The following is a 26,424-nucleotide window of genomic DNA, read 5'->3' on the forward strand; positions in this document are numbered from 1 at the left end:
ATTTTAACTTAAAAACGGACCCTTCACAAAATATTTTAACTTAAAAACGGACCCTTCACAAAATATTTTAACTTAAAAACGGACCCTTCACAAAATGATTTTTCTTTTAATCGGACCCTTCATAAATTTGTTTATCTTCATTATTACTTTGTTAATCGAATAAACCCTTTCCAGGGCAGAAAACAAGAAAGATGGATGTAAACGAATTAAGTTTTGTCTTCTGCAGACTATTCTTCCATTATTCGTCCGAAATTAATATTCTGCGTTCAGCAGTATAGGCTAAATACCAAATATTTATATGTTGCATCTCTAATTTAGAAGCAGCAATTGTTGTTAATTTTTTAAAATTTAATTATTTTAATTATAATTTTACGGTGTTGAGCATAATCTTGTATGTCTTTACAATTTAAAAACTCCTTGAAAAAGTTTTTTTTTGCGATAACGGACCCTATTTGCATAAATTCATAAAAGCGGACCCTAGTTGAAAGAATGTGAGTAATTTTTTCACAATTTCACGAAAAACGGACCTTTCACAAAATGTCTGGACAGACCCCTGTTAACTATTAAGTATAGTTTTTGTTGCTCGTAGGAATTTTGTAATTGGGTTCACAGGTTTTGAGTAATCGATAAAATGTATCTTACTTCACTATCTTTAAAGAAAAAAAAAACCTATTTTGTGAAATAATTTTCTTTCAAAAATCCTACAATGCAACGAAAACTATAGTTAAATATTAAAAAAATCGAAATTGAATCAAATTTGGATGTTTTTTTTTTCAACTTTGTATTTATAATTTAAAAAATAAGTTATAAACAGCGTATTATATAAACGATAATTTCTGAAATTTTTGTATTTGTAACATGACTAAATGAAGATTAAACTATGCGTAATGAGATTAACAAAAAATATTAAGTTATATTATTCACTATCATTGCAAAATTAATTAAACAATCCTTTTTTTTCTTGTACTGTCTTTTTCCCCCTATGAGGAAAGGTAGATGTGGGATACTTAACTTTGCTACTGTATTGAATTTAATTTATTTAAATTATTCTTCTATCACTTTTTGCTAAACTATTGCTGGTATTGGCCATATATTTTCATTGACCTTATTTAGTTACACACTATATTTTTTAATATTAAGGACGAAATTCCAGCCCTGGTTTAAGGCGTTTTAAAAAAATGTTCTTAAGAATTTTTCTCTTTTTTCGGTATTTGGCTCGAATTAATTGTATATTTCTTATGTAAATAGTTTGATGAAACTACAATTCAACGCTTAAGAGTAATAAAAAGTAAAACTCAATCTTTCGAATAAAAATGGAAAGTTGTTTATACAGATGGTAGAGAAATATTTCAAGGATAACTGTGTCATATTTCTAACAAACGTTTCAGTTTTATTTAATCTTTAGAATACAAACAACTTGATTTCAGAAAATTGTTAATAAGAGTTTAAAAACCTATAATTTGACAGTAAATGACCACACTATTTTTTTTAATAGGTTTATGAACCTGATATTCTGGTTAAAAGAGGATAGGGTTAGCTATAATCATTTAATATTTGTTCTTAGTTGTGCGCCGGTGTAGCAACCGTATTTTTATTTAATTATTATTATTATTATTTATTTTTTTTGAAGCAGTGGTTTTCAACTTATTTTGATCCATTTTCTCACTGTTGGAAGCTGATTCCCCTCTTACAGAATTATGTAAACAAACTGATTAGTTAAGCGAAATAATTTAATACAGTATACTCTCGATATCTCAAAGTTGAAAGAACACTAAAAAAAAAAAATCGAGATTGAGAGTTTTCATCATAAGCTCAGAACTAAATATTTTCTGAAAAGTAGAAAAATATTATTCTAGAAAGTAGTCATAAGAATAACTACTAATAAAATGTATGTAATGAAAGTTGACTATAAGTCTAAATACAACAATGATAATTTTTATCTGAAGAGTAAGGCAAAAATTATTATGCATTAAATAAAAATGTATTGGTTTACAATTAACTTACATTATAATTTTTCCGAAAAAATTAATTTTCTATTACGAAAAAAATTCAACATAACAATGTTTTGAGGAGAAACTGACATAGGAATTTAAATGAACATAAGGTGGATATATAATGCTAAGAACAAAAATATTTTTTTGACGTATTAAGGTTTTCAAGATATCGAAGTTCGAGATGTACTTTATGAGAGAAAAGTGCGTAGCAGACCAGTGTAATATTAAGACACTTTTCTTTTTTCTTCGCTAAATTTTGGGGTAACTTTTAAATTCAAATCTTTTTTTTTTTTTCTTTTTTTTCATATGTAATATAATTGAAAAACCTGACTTGCAAAGACAAGAATGGAATATATATCTAACACTGCATAGTTTGGATAAAACTGTTACATTAAAGATCGAAATTCTGAGACTGATTTTCTTAAAACATTTCTTTTGGCGGTTGGGAAAACAATATTCAGTCTAAGAATTTAGAACGATTTAAACAAGCTATCTAAAATAATTTCTCATCGAAACGTAAAAGAAAAGTCATACCCTAAATTATTTTTAAAAAAATGCAGGTTCAGGTCCAGAGTATCCAGAATTTCTGCTGTTTCAGGTCCAGAGTTTCAGACTGAAACTTCAGTAATCAGACTGACCGCATACCCCCCCCCCTTGATATTATGAAATTTTCTCTGGCGGGGGGGGGGGATTATGACCTGATAGGGAATCATTATCTTAAAGGAGAATAAAAAAATTTTTTTTGGGCGATCAGAAATTTTATTGATCGGTCCCATCAGAGCGAATTTTTGTGTAGCATTGTTTAAAAACCACCTATTAGTGAAAAATTTTATTGCGTTGGTTTAAAAATTGGTTTTTAATTAAATTTTGCCAAGTGATCTCAATTTCTTTGCTTTTTTTTTTAAAAAAAAAAAAGAATTTTTTAATTTTTCTGAGGGCAGGGTCAATTTAAGTTAACAAAGATTAAAATAAAATTATCATTTTCCTTTTCCAAGAATGCTCTCGACCGTATTACAAGGTAAATGTTTTTGCCCCCTTTTATCGTAAATAAAGTTAAAACTAGTCTCAGTCGTCAAACCAGACAATTATTTAAATGAAGGTTACTTAAAGCTGTTAAAAAGAGCTGTTGTACAGCATTTTAATTTCAATAGAATTCTTCGGATTCATTACCTTTTTAGAATCTTTTTTAAGAAAAATAATGAAAAAAAAATAAAAATCAAGAAAAGGGGATGTCTGAATAAAAGTTGTTTTTGTATATTTTAATCATCTAATAAGTTGTCATTTGATTGAATGAAAAGAACATAGCAAAATGCACTTTTAACAGGACTTTTTTTTTTTTTTTTGTCTGGACAGACCCCTGTTAACTATTAAGTATAGTTTTTGTTGCTCGTAGGAATTTTGTAATTGGGTTCACAGGTTTTGAGTAATCGATAAAATGTATCTTACTTCACTATCTTTAAAGAAAAAAAAAACCTATTTTGTGAAATAATTTTCTTTCAAAAATCCTACAATGCAACGAAAACTATAGTTAAATATTAAAAAAATCGAAATTGAATCAAATTTGGATGTTTTTTTTTTCAACTTTGTATTTATAATTTAAAAAATAAGTTATAAACAGCGTATTATATAAACGATAATTTCTGAAATTTTTGTATTTGTAACATGACTAAATGAAGATTAAACTATGCGTAATGAGATTAACAAAAAATATTAAGTTATATTATTCACTATCATTGCAAAATTAATTAAACAATCCTTTTTTTTCTTGTACTGTCTTTTTCCCCCTATGAGGAAAGGTAGATGTGGGATACTTAACTTTGCTACTGTATTGAATTTAATTTATTTAAATTATTCTTCTATCACTTTTTGCTAAACTATTGCTGGTATTGGCCATATATTTTCATTGACCTTATTTAGTTACACACTATATTTTTTAATATTAAGGACGAAATTCCAGCCCTGGTTTAAGGCGTTTTAAAAAAATGTTCTTAAGAATTTTTCTCTTTTTTCGGTATTTGGCTCGAATTAATTGTATATTTCTTATGTAAATAGTTTGATGAAACTACAATTCAACGCTTAAGAGTAATAAAAAGTAAAACTCAATCTTTCGAATAAAAATGGAAAGTTGTTTATACAGATGGTAGAGAAATATTTCAAGGATAACTGTGTCATATTTCTAACAAACGTTTCAGTTTTATTTAATCTTTAGAATACAAACAACTTGATTTCAGAAAATTGTTAATAAGAGTTTAAAAACCTATAATTTGACAGTAAATGACCACACTATTTTTTTTAATAGGTTTATGAACCTGATATTCTGGTTAAAAGAGGATAGGGTTAGCTATAATCATTTAATATTTGTTCTTAGTTGTGCGCCGGTGTAGCAACCGTATTTTTATTTAATTATTATTATTATTATTTATTTTTTTTGAAGCAGTGGTTTTCAACTTATTTTGATCCATTTTCTCACTGTTGGAAGCTGATTCCCCTCTTACAGAATTATGTAAACAAACTGATTAGTTAAGCGAAATAATTTAATACAGTATACTCTCGATATCTCAAAGTTGAAAGAACACTAAAAAAAAAAAATCGAGATTGAGAGTTTTCATCATAAGCTCAGAACTAAATATTTTCTGAAAAGTAGAAAAATATTATTCTAGAAAGTAGTCATAAGAATAACTACTAATAAAATGTATGTAATGAAAGTTGACTATAAGTCTAAATACAACAATGATAATTTTTATCTGAAGAGTAAGGCAAAAATTATTATGCATTAAATAAAAATGTATTGGTTTACAATTAACTTACATTATAATTTTTCCGAAAAAATTAATTTTCTATTACGAAAAAAATTCAACATAACAATGTTTTGAGGAGAAACTGACATAGGAATTTAAATGAACATAAGGTGGATATATAATGCTAAGAACAAAAATATTTTTTTGACGTATTAAGGTTTTCAAGATATCGAAGTTCGAGATGTACTTTATGAGAGAAAAGTGCGTAGCAGACCAGTGTAATATTAAGACACTTTTCTTTTTTCTTCGCTAAATTTTGGGGTAACTTTTAAATTCAAATCTTTTTTTTTTTTTCTTTTTTTTCATATGTAATATAATTGAAAAACCTGACTTGCAAAGACAAGAATGGAATATATATCTAACACTGCATAGTTTGGATAAAACTGTTACATTAAAGATCGAAATTCTGAGACTGATTTTCTTAAAACATTTCTTTTGGCGGTTGGGAAAACAATATTCAGTCTAAGAATTTAGAACGATTTAAACAAGCTATCTAAAATAATTTCTCATCGAAACGTAAAAGAAAAGTCATACCCTAAATTATTTTTAAAAAAATGCAGGTTCAGGTCCAGAGTATCCAGAATTTCTGCTGTTTCAGGTCCAGAGTTTCAGACTGAAACTTCAGTAATCAGACTGACCGCATACCCCCCCCCCCTTGATATTATGAAATTTTCTCTGGCGGGGGGGGGGGATTATGACCTGATAGGGAATCATTATCTTAAAGGAGAATAAAAAAATTTTTTTTGGGCGATCAGAAATTTTATTGATCGGTCCCATCAGAGCGAATTTTTGTGTAGCATTGTTTAAAAACCACCTATTAGTGAAAAATTTTATTGCGTTGGTTTAAAAATTGGTTTTTAATTAAATTTTGCCAAGTGATCTCAATTTCTTTGCTTTTTTTTTTAAAAAAAAAAAAGAATTTTTTAATTTTTCTGAGGGCAGGGTCAATTTAAGTTAACAAAGATTAAAATAAAATTATCATTTTCCTTTTCCAAGAATGCTCTCGACCGTATTACAAGGTAAATGTTTTTGCCCCCTTTTATCGTAAATAAAGTTAAAACTAGTCTCAGTCGTCAAACCAGACAATTATTTAAATGAAGGTTACTTAAAGCTGTTAAAAAGAGCTGTTGTACAGCATTTTAATTTCAATAGAATTCTTCGGATTCATTACCTTTTTAGAATCTTTTTTAAGAAAAATAATGAAAAAAAAATAAAAATCAAGAAAAGGGGATGTCTGAATAAAAGTTGTTTTTGTATATTTTAATCATCTAATAAGTTGTCATTTGATTGAATGAAAAGAACATAGCAAAATGCACTTTTTAACAGGATTTTGTTATTCTGTTTGACCACTGTTATCACGGATTATGTTCATAATAGTATAGTAGTTCATTTGAATGCAAATATTTAGCCCAAGTTCACATGGACTGAACTTTATCTTCCAAATAAATCATATGCTGTGTGCGTTTAACACTTGGGGACTTAAAGGTTTTATGATAACATTTGTTTTGACCTCAGTGGCCAGCTTTTAAAAAGGTCTTTAGCTGACATTTCAATATAAGTTATTTAACCGCTACTGCCCTTTCAAAAGCGTCGGTGACATTTTCAAAAACACTAATTTCCCCCAAAGCATTTTTGTTGTTGTTGTTTTGTTGCGGAAATGGCAATTCTAGTAATTTATTTGATTGCGAACCCTCATTTTTTCATATTTATTTATTCTGATCGCATTTGTGGAATTACGGCATTAATCTTCCTTTTATGCGGAAGTTGTATAAATGAGAAAATAAAGAAAAGAAGAAAAAAAAAAGGTTACATGCTGGCTATTTAAAGCAACAACGAATTGGTTTATTTTGTTTATATAACTGTTTTTTTATATTTATTTATTTATTTTTTAAATACCCGTGTTTGTTCTGGAAATAGGTCGTGCGGAATCTATGAATGGGCGAAAATGAAGAACCAACTCATTAGGTTGTGGGGGCTTTCCTCTGATGTTAAGGTCAAGTTTTTAATTTTTCGCTCTCGAATTAGTTGTAGCATAAATTTTTCTTTTTCATTTTTTTCCCTATTAAAACCTATGTTCTAAGCTGTTTAGCTGATTGAGTTCTTTATATTGCTTTTGTTAAGTCTTTCAACACAAGTTTTGACTCGAGAATTTCGAATTACATCTGGCTAAACTAATTTGTTTAGAAGAGCTCATTTCTATGAAATTGGAATGTGTGATAATTATTGCCGAAAAAGAAAAAAGTAGTTTTGTATTTCATAACTTTCTTTTATTTTAAGGTATTTTTCAGATATGATAAAAATTTAAGTTAGACTTTTTAGTTTCAATGTAAACATGATTTTTCTTTAATAATCGAATCTTAAAGGGTCTGAGGTTTTTAAACAAAATTAGAAATGCAGAGAAAAATGTGATCAATTAGTCTGAAATTGTCATTGATTCTATTTATGCACAGTTGGTTAAAGCTACCTTTCGTCTTTAAATTATGACTGTTCTCTGTTTTCACGAAGTGTCCGATTTAATTTATGCAACAACAAGAATGTGGAATGGAAAATTATTAATCAGTTGAATTATAAAACCAGTCAGAAAATGCTTTATCAATATAATCCTTCTCTCAAAAGAAAATGATATTCTTATTCTAATAAGTATTGCAAATTTCATTTTAAAAATAAATGTACAGTTTTAATAATTGGTTTTAAACTTCGTTAAACGTTATATTTTATCGTCTGCGTTATAAATTTATTGTAAAATTTTTAGCGGGAAAAAATTTCAGCTTATAATCAGTCATGTTTATAGTTTTGTTGGACATTTGTATGATAGCTTTACTGTTGCATTTCATGTATATTTACTTTGATGGTAATTTTATTTTGCTCTTTTTCATTTCGCACTCTAATTATGCCTGTTCTAATCAAATGTGTTAGTTTAATTACTGAAATGACATATTCTACGAAATGTTTTGACATGTTTTTAAGAAGTAACTTAGCTTTATTCGTAAAGTAACATAGCAGATTCAGATAATCACTACACGTCAAAATTCTTAGGTGTGTTTTACGATTAATTTGATTAATTAATTTGTGTGGTTACTTGTGTATTTTCATATAATGTAGTTTAGAACCACTCATTTTGAGTGAATCTCACGGAAACAATAAAAATAAAAAACGTTGCAAAACGAATTTTTTTTAAATACTGTGTATTTTGTGCTGAAAGGTAATATTTTAAAATTATTTATGTAGTTATTGCGGTTTATTGCGTTAACCTTTTTTTTCTTCTGGGTAGTCATTCATTTGTTTACTTAATGATAACCACAGATGCTCAAAGGGCATAGGGATGAAGCTAGCAGGAGAGGAGGCTGGGGAAAAAAAAGTCTACTTAAACTTATCTTTTAGTATTTTAGAAAAATATGTGCAATGGAATTCCATGAAGTGGAAAATCGTGTCATTCCGGAGTATCTTTTGTTTGCGGCATTTTTTGACATCTTTTGACCGTGTTTAAGAGTTTTCTTTCGCAGATTAGTATTTTTTTGCTTCATCTTCTCATACGTCTGCACAGATAAATAAATATCGTTTACAAAAGCTTTTTTTTTTTTCCACGCCAAGGCTGCATACTCATTCTTTTGTGACTGTGCTTTTCACCTTCATGAAGCAGCTTTTGAGGCCGTAAACAGTTTACAAATAAATTTATACTTAATGTATCAATGACTTCTCTCACTTATGTCTGTTAGAGAACACGGATTTCGACAAATTATTGACCTTAAATATTTTTATCCTATCTGTTCAATATTCCAGAGCTCGTAGTTATCCGGATTTTTCTCGACAAAAGTTTTTTCTTCAATTTAAATCTTAATTTTTGTTTTGATATTCCTAATTTTTGTGAGTGTTCAAAACATATCATTTTTTTACGAATATAAATGCGGATCTTAAAATAATCAATTTGAAAAATTTTGATTTTCTATCCAATATTTTTTTATTTTATTTTAATTTTTAATTCAAGCAAAAATCGATATCTTAGATTGTTCGAATGAATGGACCGCCCACTACTTGAATTCAGGGTTATAGCCGCAGGATTTATTTTTTCAAAAAAATTTTTGGAATTCAGTCATTTATGATAAAGAAACTCTATTAACTGTTAAGCATTATAAATTTTTTATAGTTATGAAATCAGGGGTCATTTGCTTTTTTATTATTTTTAGCAAATACAGTAAGAAATCTCGTAGGGTAGAATTTTGTAGTTTCGCAACTCTGTTGTTAAACTTAACTCTTGTCTTTTGTAGTCTCTTCTTGTTTTGAAAATGATCCTTGTTCTTCTTGTTTTGGAAATGAAATGATGTGTGCAAGGTACTGGCAAGGTACTGGTAATATTATACTGGATAATTTAAAGAAGTTGACAATTAATAATTATAGAAAATAAATATTTATTTAAGAAAAAAAAATATATATAAAATAGAAAAGAGAAGGAAACATGAATTGCCTGTTTTACACATAATTTTAGCCACGGATTTGCCCGAAATGGATTTGCTCATGGAAAAATTATATAAATTAACAAAGAAATTGTTTAGTAAATAATTTTAGCCATGGATCCACCCGAAATAGATTTGGACATGGAAAAATTATATAAATTAGCAAAAATATTTATTTAGCAAATAATTTTAGCCGCGGATTTGCCCGAAATGGATTTGCACCTGGAAAAATTATATAAATTAATTAAAAAAATTTTTAGTAAGCATATCTACATAATATACGATTACACTCAATGATTTCATATAGAATTTTATTACTTTAGTTGGGTATCCATTGTTTTTTTTATGTTTTTTATGATGTTTTTTTTATTAAAACATTATTATTTAAATTACTAAGTTTAAAATTTTTTTCTATTTTTTAATTCCGTATTTAAAAGTTCAACATAGAATTTTTTACAGAAGATTGCATAATTACTGTTAGCTTTGTCTATGGGAGTAATTACAAAATTTTTTTGAAGTTGCTTAATTGATTGAACAATTTTAGAAAAATTTGTTGAATTGTTACCGTTATTTATATTATCCTTATTATTGAAAACAAAGATTTTAAAGTAATAATAAACACCCCATTTCCATTCTGTTAGCATACCTAAAGGTTAATATATATATATAATTCATAAAATAAGTTAAAAATATCAGGGATGAGATTTTTTCGCTTTTTAGCGGATTTCCGCATTTTTCACTTTTATCTCTTGAATTTCAGCTTTTTTTTTTTAAATCAAAAATTCAGATTTTTCTAAAAAATTCACTTTTTTTAATAAATATTCCGCTTTTTCAGAAAATTCACCGATTTTCAAAGAGAAACAGAAATTTCAAACTTCATAGCTACCAATCCTTTCTCATTTTTACTTATTTTAGCTATTTTCTCCCTTTTTACTCGCAGCAGATAAGATTTTCCGAATTTTTTACCCGCCCTCCAGATAGATCCGATTTTGTAGTTCAAACGACGCTGCTTCTGACAACCCTTTTAGATGTCCCAAACCTGGAATCTGTTAATATATCGATCTTATTCACACGATTTTAATATCAAACATAGCTTTTCATATTTACGTGTTGCGATTCTTATTCACGCAATTTGAATATTGTACGTTGCGATTCTTATTTACGAGATTTAAAAATCCGATATTGTGATTCGTATTTACGCCTTTTTAAAAACCTATGTAGCGATTCGTATTCACGCAAGTTTAAAATTCAATGTCTTCATTTGCTCATGCGGTTTATAATATCAAACATTGATTTTCGTATTTATACGTGATTTTAAAATAAGGCATTGGGATTCGCATTCACACATTCTAAAAATTATGCATCGTAATTCTTATTTATGCAATCTAAAAATTACGCATCATGATTCGTATTTACGCTATCTGAAAATTATGAATCGTGATTTGTATTTAAGCGTTTTAAAAATTCTATATTCCAGTTTTTATTTCCTCATTTTCAAAATCGTATATCTAGTTTCATATTCATGTGATTTCAAAATCCATAATTGTTATTCATATTCACGCAATTTTAAGATCAACTATCGCTATTCTTGTAAGAAGTAATTATTTTTTTTAATTAGTTACTATAAAGGTGACTGTTTTTCTAACGACGATTTTTAGTATATGTAAGTGTTACAACATCAGAGAAACTGGAAGGGAATATATTCAAAACTTACATTTTGTGCTTGCAAAGAAGAAAAAATAGGATTTGTCACGAGATGTTTGAAGATGAACTAACGACTAAATATAGCAAACAAAAGCAATCACTTAAAAAGGGATTTAATTTAATTTTTTTCTTTTGGAAAGAGAGTTAATTAACTCCTCATCAAAATTTTATTTAAAATTGCTGTTATTTATGCTATAAAAGGCAAAATTCTTATCAAATAAAAAACAATGATCTAAGCAGTTGCTGATTGTCATGTAATTTTTCAAACTAAAATAGCAATTTTTGTATGTTAAGGAGTTACTATATATTTCTACTTCACTGTTATTGACATGTTTCAAAGGGCTCTAGTTAGATTAGACTATAATATGAACATAATGATTCGGTCCATTGTTAAAGTTTTTTTTCCCAATAAAATTTAAGAAGTAATATTACTGATATATTTGCTATGAATCACATAACAGTATTTATTAAAGGAAATGAAATATTAATGTATATTCTCAGAAGTTTTAATTTGCTAAACCAGGTAGTTTTTCAAGTAATAATTGTCTCTTATGTGAACTGAGGAAAAATATAATTTCCAGCTTTATTTTTTCAATTGGTAATTTTTATTTTCATTAAATGTTAAGTATCAATGTAACCATTTATATAATAATAGATTAGTACACAATTGTATGTCAACACATTATTTATTACCTTGAACTGTCTGGAATTTATTATTAAAGGGTTGTGCTTGCGTAAAATTTACTATCGTGGAAATTCAGCTTTTTTGCCTTTTGGCTAATCTCATCCCTGAAATATAGAGAGAAAACATGGCAAGTAATATAAAGATTAATGAAAAGAGAAGAAAAATTATTGAAATAAAATATTTTTAAAAAAAAATTCTCATCATTTTGTTTTCCGCCTTTATATATATATATATATATATATATATATATATATATATATATATATATATATATATATATATATTTTAAAATGCAATTTTTTCTTAAACGTTTTTAAAAATATTCTATTTTAGCAATTTATCTTTTTTCATTAATCTTAATTACATTATTTTCTATGTTTTTGGATATCTTATATTTTTTTAAGATGTTTTAATGTTTCTATTTTTTTTTATAACTTATTTTATTAGTTTTATATAATTGCAGCTTATGTGCAGCAAATAAAACTTTCTTCGTTTCTCTTTCTTTTTTATTTTTATTATCCTTTTTGTCTTTATTGTGCAAAATTTCGAATTTTGTTTTGCTAAACTTTAACCCCGCAACAAATTTGGGCTAAACAAACCTTTTTTCTTTTGTTGCAAAAATGAGGTACTATAAAATTAAGTTTTCCTCTTTCTAACCGATATTTGTTGTGTGTGTCTCATTTGGCAACTCTAAAAATGCGGATGCGTTCCTAGGCTAACTGCCAAAAATCCCGCCTTTTTCGTAACATTAAAATGTTATCGATCGAACTCTGTTTCTGTGGAAGAAGAGAGTGTTTATCGATAAAATTTGTATTAAATTCTCGTTTGTCTAATGCGACTTCATTATTCCCACCAATCTTTGTTTTAAATTTGAAAATATTGTACAAATTAACTATCTAAAAATAAATCATTATTAGAGGGTTTTGACCAGTTTTTTTTCTCCACCTGCTTAAAAATTATCCACCTTTGGATTTCACGTTCTCCAAAGCTATAGGTTACTTTGTTCGATGCACGCTGGGTAACATGGGATATAAATATAGTAATCAGAAACAATATGACGTGATAAATAATATGCAAATTAGAAATGACATCGTTTTCTTCATTTAAACTGAGAAATGTATTTTTAAAGTGAATAAATAGTTTAAAAAGTGAAATTAAAAGACAAAGTACTAATACGAAATAATAAAATATAAATAACTAAATAATAAAAAGCAAATTCTAAAAAATAAAATTGAAAACTTAAAATAATTTTCAATAGTTTAGTTTTAATGAATTATTGTCAAAACAATCAAAATTATTGTTTTTTTTTTTTTTTTTTTTTTTTTTTTTTTTTTTTTTAATACATTTCTTGACTATGTGTGAGGCATTTATTAAAATTGTTTAATATTTTCTTTACATGATTAATAAATTTCAAAATTGGATGTAAAAAGCGTATAACTAAATTTCAATGCGTACAGTGATTTTCAAGAAGCTAAATTTATCAGCCAATCATTCCAGATTTGTTTGCGATTCGTTTCATTAATTTTTTTGTCAATATGTCCTACCTTATTTTCTCGTTTAATTCGTCATTCCTCGTCTCTTAGATTTTTTTTACGCTTATCATTCATTTAAGGAAAGGCAAATGGTACATAATAGGTATTTATTCGCAGTGGGTAAGTGATTTTTAATTTTGATACTCCTCAAAACACTTTTTTCTTACAAGGACAAAATGTTATTTTTACATATTCACAAAATTTCTTCTGATTCAAAGAATCTAGTTCTAGACTATTCAAGAAATTGTTAGTAGATTTTTCACAGAAACAAGACCTTTCACAAAAAGTCTGGAAAGAGTCTACGGATTTTTTGTATTCTTTCACAAAATCGTAAATTATCGACGCGTATGAGCAATCCTTACAACTGCCGAAGCTGAGAGATTCTGAATCTTTTATTATATAGGGGGGGGGGGGGGTGAGTGTGGCACAGAGTGAATGACTCTGAAAATTTTATGTGCAAAAAATTGATATTAAGTTATGTACCATGCATGTTTCATATTTAACATAACTTTTTGAACTAACATTTATACTACACCTACTAATGCAGAATATCACACCTTTAGAGTAACTAATTCAAGAAAAAAACTTACTTCTTACAAAAATCGCGATATTGAATTTTAAAATCGCGTGAAAACGAATCGCGATATTTTTTTTTTTTTTTTAACGTTTAAATACAAATCGTGATTTCGGATTTTTGAATCACGTGAATAGGAATTGAATGTGTGATTTTTAAATTGCTTAAATGCAAATCGCAACGCGTAGCTTTAGATCAGGTAAATTACGAAAATCGATGTTTGATCTTAAAATCCCGTGAATAAGCAGATTCCGGCACAGTTCCAAATATTCAAAATGGCGAAAATCCACCAAACCAAAAGAATCAAATTGGCGAAAGAATCACGTAAGATGTAAACGTCTCTTAGCGAAATGTGTCCTCGATAGCGAAAAAATACATGTAAACGTTTCGTTAACGGGATTTAGAAAAAACTTCAGATTTAAGTCCGTGAACTGGTCTTGAGATTCTGCGAGACCCGGAAGAACTCCCGGAATACTATCACCCCTGATTATATCTTTAGGAAAAACCGTGTTCACAAAATGTAGCAGCTGCCTAATTACAGTATGAATCGGCAGTCATGTTTGTAGTTCTTTCATATTAATTTTTAATTAAATAATAAAATCTCAATTTTAAATTTATCTTGCTGAACCATACGCAGTTGCGATAAGTTTTAATTTATGATACGTGTTTTTAAAATGCATGCAAATAACATAGTGTATGAGTATTTTGAAAAAGTTTTTTAAAATATCTGAAGGATAAATTTTTAGTATAAAGTAGTGCAATTTTAATTCAAGAGGGGTCTGTTTAAAAGAAATTTGGGTCCGTTAACGGACCCTTCACAAAATATCTTTTCATAAAAACGAACCCTTCACAAACTTGTTTATCTTCATTATTCCTTTCTTAACCGAATAAACCCTTCCCCCCCGGGGGGGGATGGTTCGAGACAAACATCGTGTGCGCATTCTTATTAATATTAAGTCATATATATTTTTTGTAAATAAATAATTGATCAATTTATATTTATTCATAAACTTAATTAATAGAATATTATGTAAATAAAAATTAATTTCTATTAATTTTTTAAATAAAATATTATAAATTTAAGAATTGTTTAAATTTACTTAATGCGTAACACATTAAAAGTGATACATGACTAAGTTGTGTTATTTAAAATATGTCAATTGAAATTATTAAAAAAGTGAGTGATTTCGTTTCCATTATTTGTCCGAAATGAATATTCTGAGTTGAGCAGTATAGGCTAAATACTAAATATTTGTATATTACATCTCTAATTTAGTAGCAGCAATTGTTGAGCAGAATCTATTTACAATTTAAAAACTTCTTGAAAAGGTTTTTAGGAATTTTTGCAATAACATGACCCTATTTGCACTAATTCACAAAAGCAGGACCCTGGTTGAAGGAATGTGACTTAACGCTTATTTTATATTCACAAATTATGAATAATTTTTTCACAATTTTACAAAAACAGGACCTTTCAGGAAATGTCTGGACAGACCCCTGCTTATATGCATTTATAATATTTAAGATTTATGTTATTGAGAGTAACATAAGTCACGTATGACGTTCAAAAAAGATTCGATCTGATGTCTAAAAATCTCTCTTCAGTTTAAATAGTGGTAAGGGTTGGTTTTTTGCTGAACAGAACCTATTTTCATAAATTCGCAAAGTGATTGATGCTATTCATGAATGAATCGCGCTTCCTATGCTTTACTGTCCTGCTAGAGTCTGATTACCTATTTGTATAAAGTTTTCAAACTTTACTATCGTTCAATTTCTTTTTAGTGTATAACGAGAGTTTCTTTTCTTTTAATGAATTTTGTTGCGAATGTATGCAAGAGCAATCCGAGAGAAAGTACCTTTTGATTGTACAATCCAATAATTAAGACTCGTTCCACATTCCAATTTCTGAAAAAGAAATATTTCGTTGCTGTTCCGCTTGCTTAAGCACTCCTCTCTTCACGAGAGAGATTAAATCTGCTTAGTTTCTTTACCTACTTTCCATTCATTCGAATTCGTAGACTCTGAGGTGTAAAAAAAAGAAAAATATCTTAACCCGTTAATAAGCATGGAAAATGTAGACGTAGATTCGAAAATGTGAAAGTGCTATCTTGCTCAAGATCCGAAAATTTGAACCTACTGTAGTTTTTTGGAATAATATATCCAGGGGTAGATCGAAAGGCCGTATTTTTATGAAATACTGAAAAATCTACTCATAATTTTGGGATAGTGTGAAAATAGTCACGATTTTGCCATTTTGGGAAAAATGAACAGAAATTGGTGATCACAGTGAAGTCTTTTTGTAAAACATCCTGTTTGTCTTTCCAATCTGGAAAAAACTGTTCATAATTTTCCAAGTCTAAAATTAGCTTAAAATCTATATCGCCAGGGTAATGTCCCCCCCCCCCTTTTTTTTTTAAAAAAATGTGTTAGAATGAGGTTTGTTATTGATTGAAAAGAAAAAAAAACAAAACAGGAATCACTTTTAAGGAATTGTACATTTAAAATTATGAATTAATGATTTTTTTCTCAAAGGAAGACTTTTGCTCAAAGGTAACTCAAGCACCTATCGTTTAAATTATTGAAAAATAAAGGTATGTTATGTTAATATCATGAAAAAAAATCTTTTTTTTTTCTTTTTTTTTGTAGCATGCAAACTGGTGGTCAGAGGAAGTTGCATAGCAGTCAATCATAACTGCAATGATATTATAACGTATTTAAATTGATTAAAAAAAAATCATCTTAATTGCTCTAAAGCTAAAACTAAATTCAGTCTTGAAATTTTTTTAGAGTGGCACCCATGAACGTTTTTTATCAGAGCTTTGCAGTTTTGATTCATAAATATTGAAAAATAAAACTGAAAAAAAAAATTATTTGTTTGAATAAAAAAATAAAGCATTTTTTAGAGCATAATGTTATAACCTATCATTAATTTAAATTGGTAGAGTTATATAATTTTTTTGACACTGTGTAAAAGAAAATGTCAAATTCATCAAACTTTTCACTTGCATTAAAAGTGCTTACTAATGTCTTCAACTTTTTCTTTAACTTTCTGCCTCCGATTTAATCCAGTCAACGAATATTTAAAAATACTGTTTCGATGAATTATTGTTCTTATTTTATATAAGGTTTTTACTTTTGGGGATTTTGTGAGGGGCTTGTTCTTTTATTTATTTATTGATAATTGTAGTTTACAGGCAGTGATTGTCTTAGCAATCTTTTCATTTCTTTGTCCTGCTCTTTTTTTTTTAAATTTAGCTTTAATTGTAGTTTAAATTTGTTACCATTTTTTCGCGTAATCATTTTATTGTGAATGGCTATGGGGTGCGAATAAACATTATTTTATATTTTACTAACTAAGAGTGATTTTCAGACCCACATGCAATATCCATTCATTTGCAACTTTTTAAATTTTCGGGGCTATTATAACGTCCCCATTTGTCTGAAAGTGGAGGTCTCACATAAGTAAGTTTTTCGACGAATAATTCGAGAATAAATGAAACGGCGAGTCAGTAATTATGGTGACTTTTAATTTGTTATTGTATTGTACGATGCGATAGGATGACTCCATCGCTTGGTAAGGGTGAAGGTTAACCTGTGATGTTTCTTTTCAAATTATTCCTTTTGAATGTGGGCGAGAATTGACGTCAGGTATGAAATTCCCCTGGTACGAATTCCACTTCGATTGCATGAGAATCTCCTCACTCAATGCAAATAATTTTCTTTTATTTTTTTTTTACCGCTAGATGGCCTTCAGTTGAAGGCTTTTTTAGTAGTGAAAATCGTTTCCTCTTTCATGAGATTTATTTTTCTCTGTTAATTTGGTTTTTGATTCTATAACGAATAAATTTCCCTAATTTATTTTTTTCATTATCTTTCTCTTTACAGAGATATCCCCCGACTCAGTCACACTTTTGATCAGAGATAGCAAAATGACATAACTATTAAATTTGACTTTTAGCATAAATCTTGTTAAAATAATAGTATTCATTTCCAAGCTATTTAACTCTCAACTCATTTTTAAGTAATTGATAACTAAATTAATACAACTTGAAAGAAAAACTGTAATAAGTTCTCAGATATAATTTCCTATCCTAAGGTGCATTAAGTGACGAAGATAACTACATCTAAATGAAATGAAATGGTGTAAAAAGCTCAATTTCGTTGTCCAAAAAGATACCACCCTCCTTTGAATCCGCGTCGGAGAAAAGATGACATCAAAAGCAAGAAAATACTTTCTCATCTGAACCATCATTTCCGTCAGCGAAAGGGTCTTGCTTACCGAAAGTATTTTTTGACATCGAATATATTGATGTGTAAGAACAGGAAACTATCGACTCCATCATTTTGCTGTTCGTATGGAGAATCGATTCGATATATCGAGGAGAGGTCACGTTTTTGTTCGAAATTGAAGGATAAAGTAGGATAACGAAGACATATTGAAAGGCCTCTTCTTTTGGGAATTTATCAGAGTAGAATAAAAGGGTTGCTTCAATTTTAGTTATTTATACTTTACCATTAACACATCTTTAATTTTTGTCAATAAATTTGTACTATTTGCTTGTGTTATAATATTATTTGAATCTTGCACATGATTGCACCCTTTAATACTACGAGATGAAATACGAGGAAACGTCGGTGTGATGTTGAGCTGCTGGAGTCAGAAAGGCTCGTTTCACACGTGATACATGAAGGGAGTTTCATCACGGGTCCTAAATGAGTTAAACTTAGGATCCTTCGGAAACTCTTTTGCTGAGAAAAGTAACAGTTGTAGTGGGGATCTTTTATCAATTTTACTGCTTTGTTCCATTCCCATAGTTTCATCTTAACTTGTGAGTAGAAAAGCCAGTACCTTCCTCATTGCTGGAGACAATTCTTGAGGCATTGGTCCAATTATAAAACTTTATGAAAACATTCTTCTAAACAAACAATAGTTATTCTTCTGTAACACAGTGATAATAGGAATAACTGTGGGGCTTAATGGATCAAAGTTTGATACGTGGTTGAGTGAGTGCTGATATTCTTTGTTCAGCAGTCACTTAACCAATTATTTATTTATTAAATTATCACTAAATGGAACCTTGCCAACAGTACAACCAACTGCTCTGATTTATTACAGAGCCAGTGAGTAACTGCTTGCGCCGCACAAATTTCTTTTAACTATCTTTCTGGGCAGAATTATCCGGGCCTTAGAACAGAACTTAAATATTTTAAAAGTTAAATTTTTTTTTTTTTAAAAAAATCACCAATTTAGCGACATTTTTTCACCTTGAAGAAAATTATCAAAATCACTGCCTTAGTTTCAGTTTTAGAAAATCTTTAGAGCCCGTATAATGCAGTCTTAAATATTTGATAATTTTATAACCGTCGTTGAACAGCCGACTCTATTTTTGGGTTTAGGACTACCAACTACCAGTATTCACCTCCGTAGCCTTATAATTTTGAACCCAATCCAGAAGACAAGGGGATGCCTAGATCAAGTATTGGGAGAAATTTGACTTCGTGGAGGATTTTTTGATAGAACTAACCCACATTTGCTTTACATGGTTAAGCACCCCCACACGGTTTGCCCTGACAGCAAGGAGACTAACCCTTGATCATTGAAGATATTTTACGTCAGCACTGTGGTCGGTGCTAGCCGGGTTGCGGAATTCGTATCGACCAGCCTTCGCTGGTGTTCGAACCCGGTTCACCTCATTGAAGACAAGCGTTCTATCGCCAGAGCTACCACGGCTCCAGCCTTAAATATTAAAAAATAAGACCACAAACTCGTCTCATTTCCACAAAACGATAGCTTTTCTCTGTATTGACGTTTTGCGGCATTTTCAGACTAAGTATAGTTAGTACTAGCTTTTGATAGGCTAAACTTCTAACAGTCATGAGTAACTGTTGCAAACTTACAGCAGTTATGAAATTGGCATATTATTTGCAAAAAACAAAACCAAAAAAAAGCATTTCATATGACGACGAAGCCTTCGAAAAAGAACTTTAAAGGATGAGCAAAATTGCTTCGGTGTGCAAAATAACCCCACTTGACGGTAGTGCATGTTCATAATAACAAAGGCTCGTAAAATTTATTTTCATTATGTCAGTGTATTAAGAGAATGCTATACAGCGGGAGAAACGTGACAAATTCTTTCATCGACGTAAAGTAATTTAGTCTCGAAAAAGTGATTTCAGGTAATTTGAAATAAACCATGGATTTTCAAATGTGGAAAAAAAAGATTTTTTTTTTTTCAAAATGCAGTCATATTATGGCAGGATTACTCACGGTGTTATAAATTTCTAGGGAAAAAATGGTTAAACAGCAAATTATTTGTTATTTTGCCATATTCAAGGAAAGCAATAAAAGTACCATAAATAAGATGGTAACTAAACTGTGAGAAAAGCCGGTTGTTAACTGCTTTCACCTTATAAGTTTAAAAGAATTTTATCTCACCCACCTAATGAAGCCCTTCTTGCATACTATAAGCTCTAATGTGTCAGTCTCATGACTGTCAGAACTGGAATTCGAGTCCCAGCGTTGGACACCACACTATTTCAACACAGTGTCATACACTCCTCCGTTTCTGTCCTACACTCTCCGATACCCATTACCCAACGAAAAACTTAGCTCCTATGTCCAGTTAAATGTAATTTTTTACGGTTTTGAAAGTATCCCAGTTGTAAATGGTTGAAAAACCGTTTAGTTTCGTAGTCATTGTTTTATAACCATGCTAGTTACAAACTGTTTCAAAACCGTAAGGTAAATATTCCTTATTGTAAATTTTACAGTTTGTCTGATGAACATACTGCTGCCTGTTATTTTATAATGAAAATTCTAACAGTGCAGTGGGAAATTTGTTAGCATTTTTAAATTTTGAAAACATATTTCCAGCATGTGTAACTTTTTGGTTTACTCTTAAGTTTAGCTGAATTCTTTTTTCTGAACTACCAATGGAAGTGAAACATGAAGTTTTCATTAATGCTATGTAATAATTTGCTGATAATAATCATTTTCTTTCTAGTGGGCCATGTGACTGTTCGAGATACTTTCTTGATTTCTGTAGGCAGTGGTCAAACTTTCGAGGATCAGCATTTGGACATGACCCAGTTGTCTGGTGGCCCTTCTATTCAGACGCAGGCCATTCAGCAGAACCAGACTCAGGCTTCTTTGATTTCAAACGATTCACCCAAAACAAAATTGCTAAAAAGTGATCCTCTTTCTCAAGGTAAACTCTCATATTAATAAATATTGAATAGTTTTTTATACTACAGGACGCAGTTCGAAATGTGTGATTTAGAAAGACTGCAGGTCCCCCTCAATAATTTGAAATCTCTCAATATTTCAGACAAATAAACAAAATTTTCATCAACATTTGTTGATTTTAATTTATCAAAGTTTAAAACAAGAAGATAAAAATAATTCATCTTTTTTCAGGTATAAGACATTTTTTCCTTGTGTTAGCGAACTTTTGTGACTGTATATTTTAATTTCATCCCCCCTTAAAGGATTGGACCCTTGTAACACCCATAAAGCTCATTTGTTTTTTTTTCTTTAATTTCCTTTAAAAAAATAATAAATAAACAAAAACATAATTTGATTCTGTTTTTCAAACTTTTATGAGTATTGTTTTATTTTTTAAAGAATAAACTGATTAATCCAAAGAATTTCGTTGATATCGTCCATTTGCACCAATTAAATGACCCCCAAGGAAGTAATAAGGAGGATAAAATCTTGCCGTCGCTATACCCCCTCCCCACGAGAGGAGTCCAGCCAAGTGACCTACCTAAGCAAAAACCTCTTCACCAAAATATTCACCAATGGCAACAGGCGCATGCCCAATTATACTATTTTTGCAGACTTCTCTCTAGAAATTATGATTTCTATGAGTATCATTTAATATTTATATCAGATGCATATTCCTTGTTTACTTCACTGTTAGCTATGAGTAATAAATGTGTATAACTTAATGTTCTGAAGACAAAATTAAAATCGTGAAAAAGAATCACGAAAAAAAAGAGGAAAAAATGCTCGAAAAAAAGTCCCTTTAAGATTGTATTTAAGAACAGTTTTTATTTTATTTATTTATTTTTAGTAGTTATTTTTCGTCTATGGTGGTATTATAATATTTAATACATAAGTTTCCATCTTGCCTTAAGTTAAAATTAACAAAATTAAAGTGTTTCATTTTGTAACAATTTTTAAAATTATATTTGCACATGATTGTTATATCACAATACGATAGGGGAAAGTATTGGAATTGTGGCCATTTTGAACTTCTTCAGATTCTTTATAATTTAATTAAAATCTTAGTTTAAGAATATTTTTTCAATAAAATTTAAAATAGTTTTTATTTTATTATTTTTTAAGATAATATTTAACTATATTCGAATTTTTGGGCTCAGATTTGCATTGCGATTTTTTTTTTTTTTTTTTCAGTTTCCTTTTCATCGATGCTTTATTTTTCTTGCTTTTTTTAGTGTTTTTTTCCCGCTGCTTATTTTTCCATTTACTCACAAGAATACTAATTTTCTATGCTATGATGCTATAATATTGATGACGTTTTGAAGTCTGTTTTATACAAGTTTGATTTAGCTCACACCTTTTACGGAGAACAATTTGTATCAGTTATAAAATTTCAAAAAATTAAAAAAAAAAAATAGAAAAATCTGCCGATATTGCCAATAGGGCCGGTCTAGGCAGCAAAAAAAAAAGTGCATGGGGAAAGAAAGGCCCAAAAATTTTTAAAACATCCCGACGACTGAACTAAGAAGAAAAAAAAATTACTTTTTTCTATTAAATTTTAAATTACTACAGAAGAGTACAGATGCTAAATTAGCAAACATTTTCTGTGTCAAAACTTTTCCTAATTACTAAAACACTAATTTTATTCTTCAAAATTTGTGGGCTCCTCCACTCTTTGAACTCCATACCCCCACTATCGCTCACCAACTAACTGCTTTCTGATCTGCCTTGATTTTATGATAAATTCCCCGCTTTTTATACTTATAGTTCTTATATGCTTTATTTTAAATATATTACAGGCCAACATCGCTCATCAGGTATTGTTTTTGCAGATTGCTTTCATTTAACCTACACAGTTGGGTGGATTGTCGATTAATAGTGTGGATTGATATTGGTGCCTTTTGTTTAAATTTAAAACTTGTGAATTAAAATTCCTTACAAAGCTTCTAATATTGTTTATGGTATTTGAATTTTATTCTATAAAATGAGGGCTCGAAATTTCCACTAGCCGGCTCTCCATTGGTGATCGAATATTTAGAGTTGGCTAGTAAACTCTAGGTATCCAGTAAACTGCTACATTTCAAAATTAAAAAAAATTGAGAAGTTTGCGTTTATGCTGTAGATCAGGATGTCACAATAGACTAATGACAGCATACACAAACTCTTTGAAGAATGAAATGCTAATTGATTTGCTTAGAATTTCTATGAAGGCATCCCCTTCCCTTAATTGAGTTTGACCTTTGAACTGCAATTGACAAATGGCATTTTAGTGCCTGTCTGCACTCTTTGTGACTCTGGACAACTTATGAATTTTAAGCATATAGATAAATGCTTTGTTTGAACTTCTACTGCTTTGGGCTGATGGCTTAGTTGTAAACTGTCTGGTTTTTGTATTAGTAAATAAATTCTATACAATAAAAATTAGTATTTTTTTAAAATTTAATTTAATAATGAACAACAAATTTTAGAAATTTTAAGATTTTGTCATTTATATTATTAGTTTTAAAAAAAAAATTTAAATTTTGAATGGAATTGATGGAATTATTCTCGTCAAATAAAACTTTTGACGCTTTATGACTCAGACACTTTACGATCGATATCGTTAAATTTTTGATTTTTGTTATTTAACAGTTAAAGTTGCTTCAACCATTAAATTAAATAGCAAAAAACTAATGAATGATTATTAATATTTTTTTCATGGACTTGTCATGACTGAAGCGAGTTTTATAAATGCATCTTAAAATTACTTAAATAGTTGTATGTATTGTAGAAAAGTGGTCAAACTTGACCCTCTCCCGACTAAGCAAGCGGCACGAATCTGTGTTCAGAATAAGTATGTTTTTTTGTTGTCTTAAAGTACTTATCTGCGCTAATTGATCAAAAGATTATCACCATTTCAACTATACGTAAGGGCTTGAAAAACCATTGATTAAGAGGCAAGTTACACCGGTGTTTAAATTTTTTCTCTTTTTGTGAAGTAAATTTAAGTGAAAATTAAAATGTGATCTTCTGTTTCAAGGTTTTCATTTCTTTCCCTGTGTTCTTGTCTGCAGGTTGTGAAGTTACGAAGATAGTTGAGCCTCAGAGTCCAGAGACTTCCATTGTTGAAGACCACGCTTCGAAAGATGCTATGAAGAATCCTAAACTGCAATCCAATGTTGCTATCAATAACAACAACAATACGATGAGCAGCCTCGTACAGCAGGTTCCTCGTCATAGAGAGATGGCTGTAGATGTCCCGGACTCGTTTGTTGCCATCACGAAGACAGCTCCTCGCTATCCCCCACCCCGAAAGAAGCCCCCGAACACCCCAGAGACTTCCAGCCTAAAGAAAAATGGCCTTTACCATTTCAGCAGCGAGATCAAACCTTCTGTCAACCACGTCAGGTCCATGTCTTCCCAGGATGGCAATCAGGATTTGCCGGAGAGGAGGACCCCTCCCACACCCAGAATCTCCGAGCTAATTCGATCAACGGAAGATTCCAATGGTACGCCTCTAAAAAATGAAGTGGCCGAAGAGGAAAAGTTGATGGATTTTGGTCAGTTGCAGCGCATTCGCAAATATCAGGTAAATTTTTCAATTTCGTTGTCATTTTCAATTATGTGTCAGTTTAGTTTCTCTGTTATTTTAAATTTAGTTAATTCTGACCATATTTTAAGCCTCACCACATTCTTGTAATTTAGAAATTAAAATCATCGGTGAACTTCTTATTTTGTGCCCAGCTGAAACGCCTGCCTAAGAAAATGATTTTACTTTTTACAGACTTTTTTATTTATGAAAATTATTTATTTTTTTAAGAATGCACTAATGGATTCAAATAAATTCATAATGTGATGGCGACCATTTGCTTTAATCACTTGGCACATTTTCTTTTTTATTTTTAAGTTCTTTTTTTTAATGTTTAAAGCAGGGTTGGGGTTTCGGACGTCCTAAACTGGTTTTGGACAGGACACGTGGGTTTTACTGTCTTAAACTGGGTAAAACTGTCCTAAACTGGGTAAAACTGTCCTAAACTTTCTTAAAGTGTCCAAAACCTTGAACTTTGGTAAAAGGTAAAAATTCTATAGGTGTAACCACTGTACACATAATAATTACATGTATCAATAAATATTTGATATTTTATTATACAATTTACTATAACTTAAAAGAAAATAATATAATAGGAAAAGGTTTATAATTTTTGAAGCTCCACAATTCATTGAACAACAAAAGTGAATGCCTAATCCCTTAAATATAAATATGCTTTTAATACTGATAAATAATATTTTTGCATAAGGATAAATATGGCAATATTAAAAAATAATAATATTTCTTAAAAAAATACTAAATTTGTTCAAAAATTAACCTTTTATTTTTCACAATATTTTTTTAAAAAAATGTTATAATTTCTGCATCACAGGATGATAAAAAAGTCATCTATTTTAAAAAAAAATTGTTTTTATAAGTTGAAAATGCAAAATAACTGAAAAATGTATTAATATTTTTGAAGGGCATAACATCAGTTTCAGTTACTGACACTGGTGATGTATCACCACTATACTAAAAGAATTGAACATGAATGAAATAAAAGTATTCATGAATAGTACTATAGATAAATAAACCTGTTTATGACAAACCAAGCACTTAGTCCCTAATATTTTAACCTGTATGGCAAGGCCAAACTTCAGTTATGTACTATTGAATGAGAGGACCAATTGAACTTGATTACTGATTAATCTTCCTTTGTTTAAATTGAAGAGTCAAACAATATTAATAAAGAAAGCATTATACTTTTAAAAACAAATATTCTCTAGTATATTTAATTATCAATACGTTATTAGTTCTATATTTATTTTACCTCTTAAATATTGTTCAGATAAAATTGTGACATAATTTGAGTAAAAGGGTTTTGGACAGTTTAAGACAGTTTTGGACAAAGGGGTTTTGGACAGGACGGTTTAAACCAGGGTTTAAACCGTGGATTAATCCATTCTGTCCTTGCCAACCCTGGTTTAAAGTCAAAAATTCTTTTTATAGGATTGTCACGTGTACTATAAATTTATAGAGATATTGTATTAAATGGACTATGTTCGAATATAGATTTATTTAAAACCATTTTATTATTTGATGTACTGAATACGAAGAAATACCTGAAAACTTATATCTGTAATATACCCAGTCACACCTCACTGAACTCCTGGAAATTGTCCGGTAATGATTAGAACAGGGACCACCAATTTAGATCGTGTTTTTTTTCTTCTTTTCTTTCTTTCTACGGTTTGCAAATTTTTATGCGGTGGTTTTTAGACTATCACCATTTTCCGGTGACATTTAGTTCGGGCGCAATATCGAAAATACGATATTCAACTGTTGAAAACCCTTTGTTATAGCTCAAACATCTTTTGAATGGCTTCATTCATTGACATGGATTTTATTTTAATACAGATTGCTAATATTTTTTGATCATTTTGCGATATTTTC

At 29.4% G+C, this 26,424-nt stretch overlaps 1 protein-coding gene across 4 annotated transcripts in view; it reads left to right on the forward strand.

The window, feature by feature from the left end:
• The window catches only part of sdt (MAGUK p55 family member stardust), a 176,593-nt gene that overhangs the window by 112,057 nt on the left and 38,112 nt on the right, over positions 1-26,424 (forward strand). For 3 of the 4 annotated variants that reach the window (XM_016049176.4, XM_071179143.2, XM_016049177.4), the window contains 2 exons: positions 20,743-20,946; positions 24,017-24,531. In XM_016049176.4, the coding sequence (XP_015904662.1) occupies positions 20,743-20,946; positions 24,017-24,531 (719 nt within the window). Of the gene's footprint in view, positions 1-6,709; positions 6,786-20,742; positions 20,947-24,016; positions 24,532-26,424 lie in introns of all 4 variants that reach the window. The other variant, XM_071179144.2, reaches the window with a different exon arrangement.

The sequence above is a fragment of the Parasteatoda tepidariorum genome, chromosome 6 (assembly GCF_982258835.1).
Source record: "Parasteatoda tepidariorum strain Cologne lab strain chromosome 6, Ptep-v5.0, whole genome shotgun sequence".
In the NCBI taxonomy this organism is placed as follows: domain Eukaryota; kingdom Metazoa; phylum Arthropoda; class Arachnida; order Araneae; family Theridiidae; genus Parasteatoda; species Parasteatoda tepidariorum.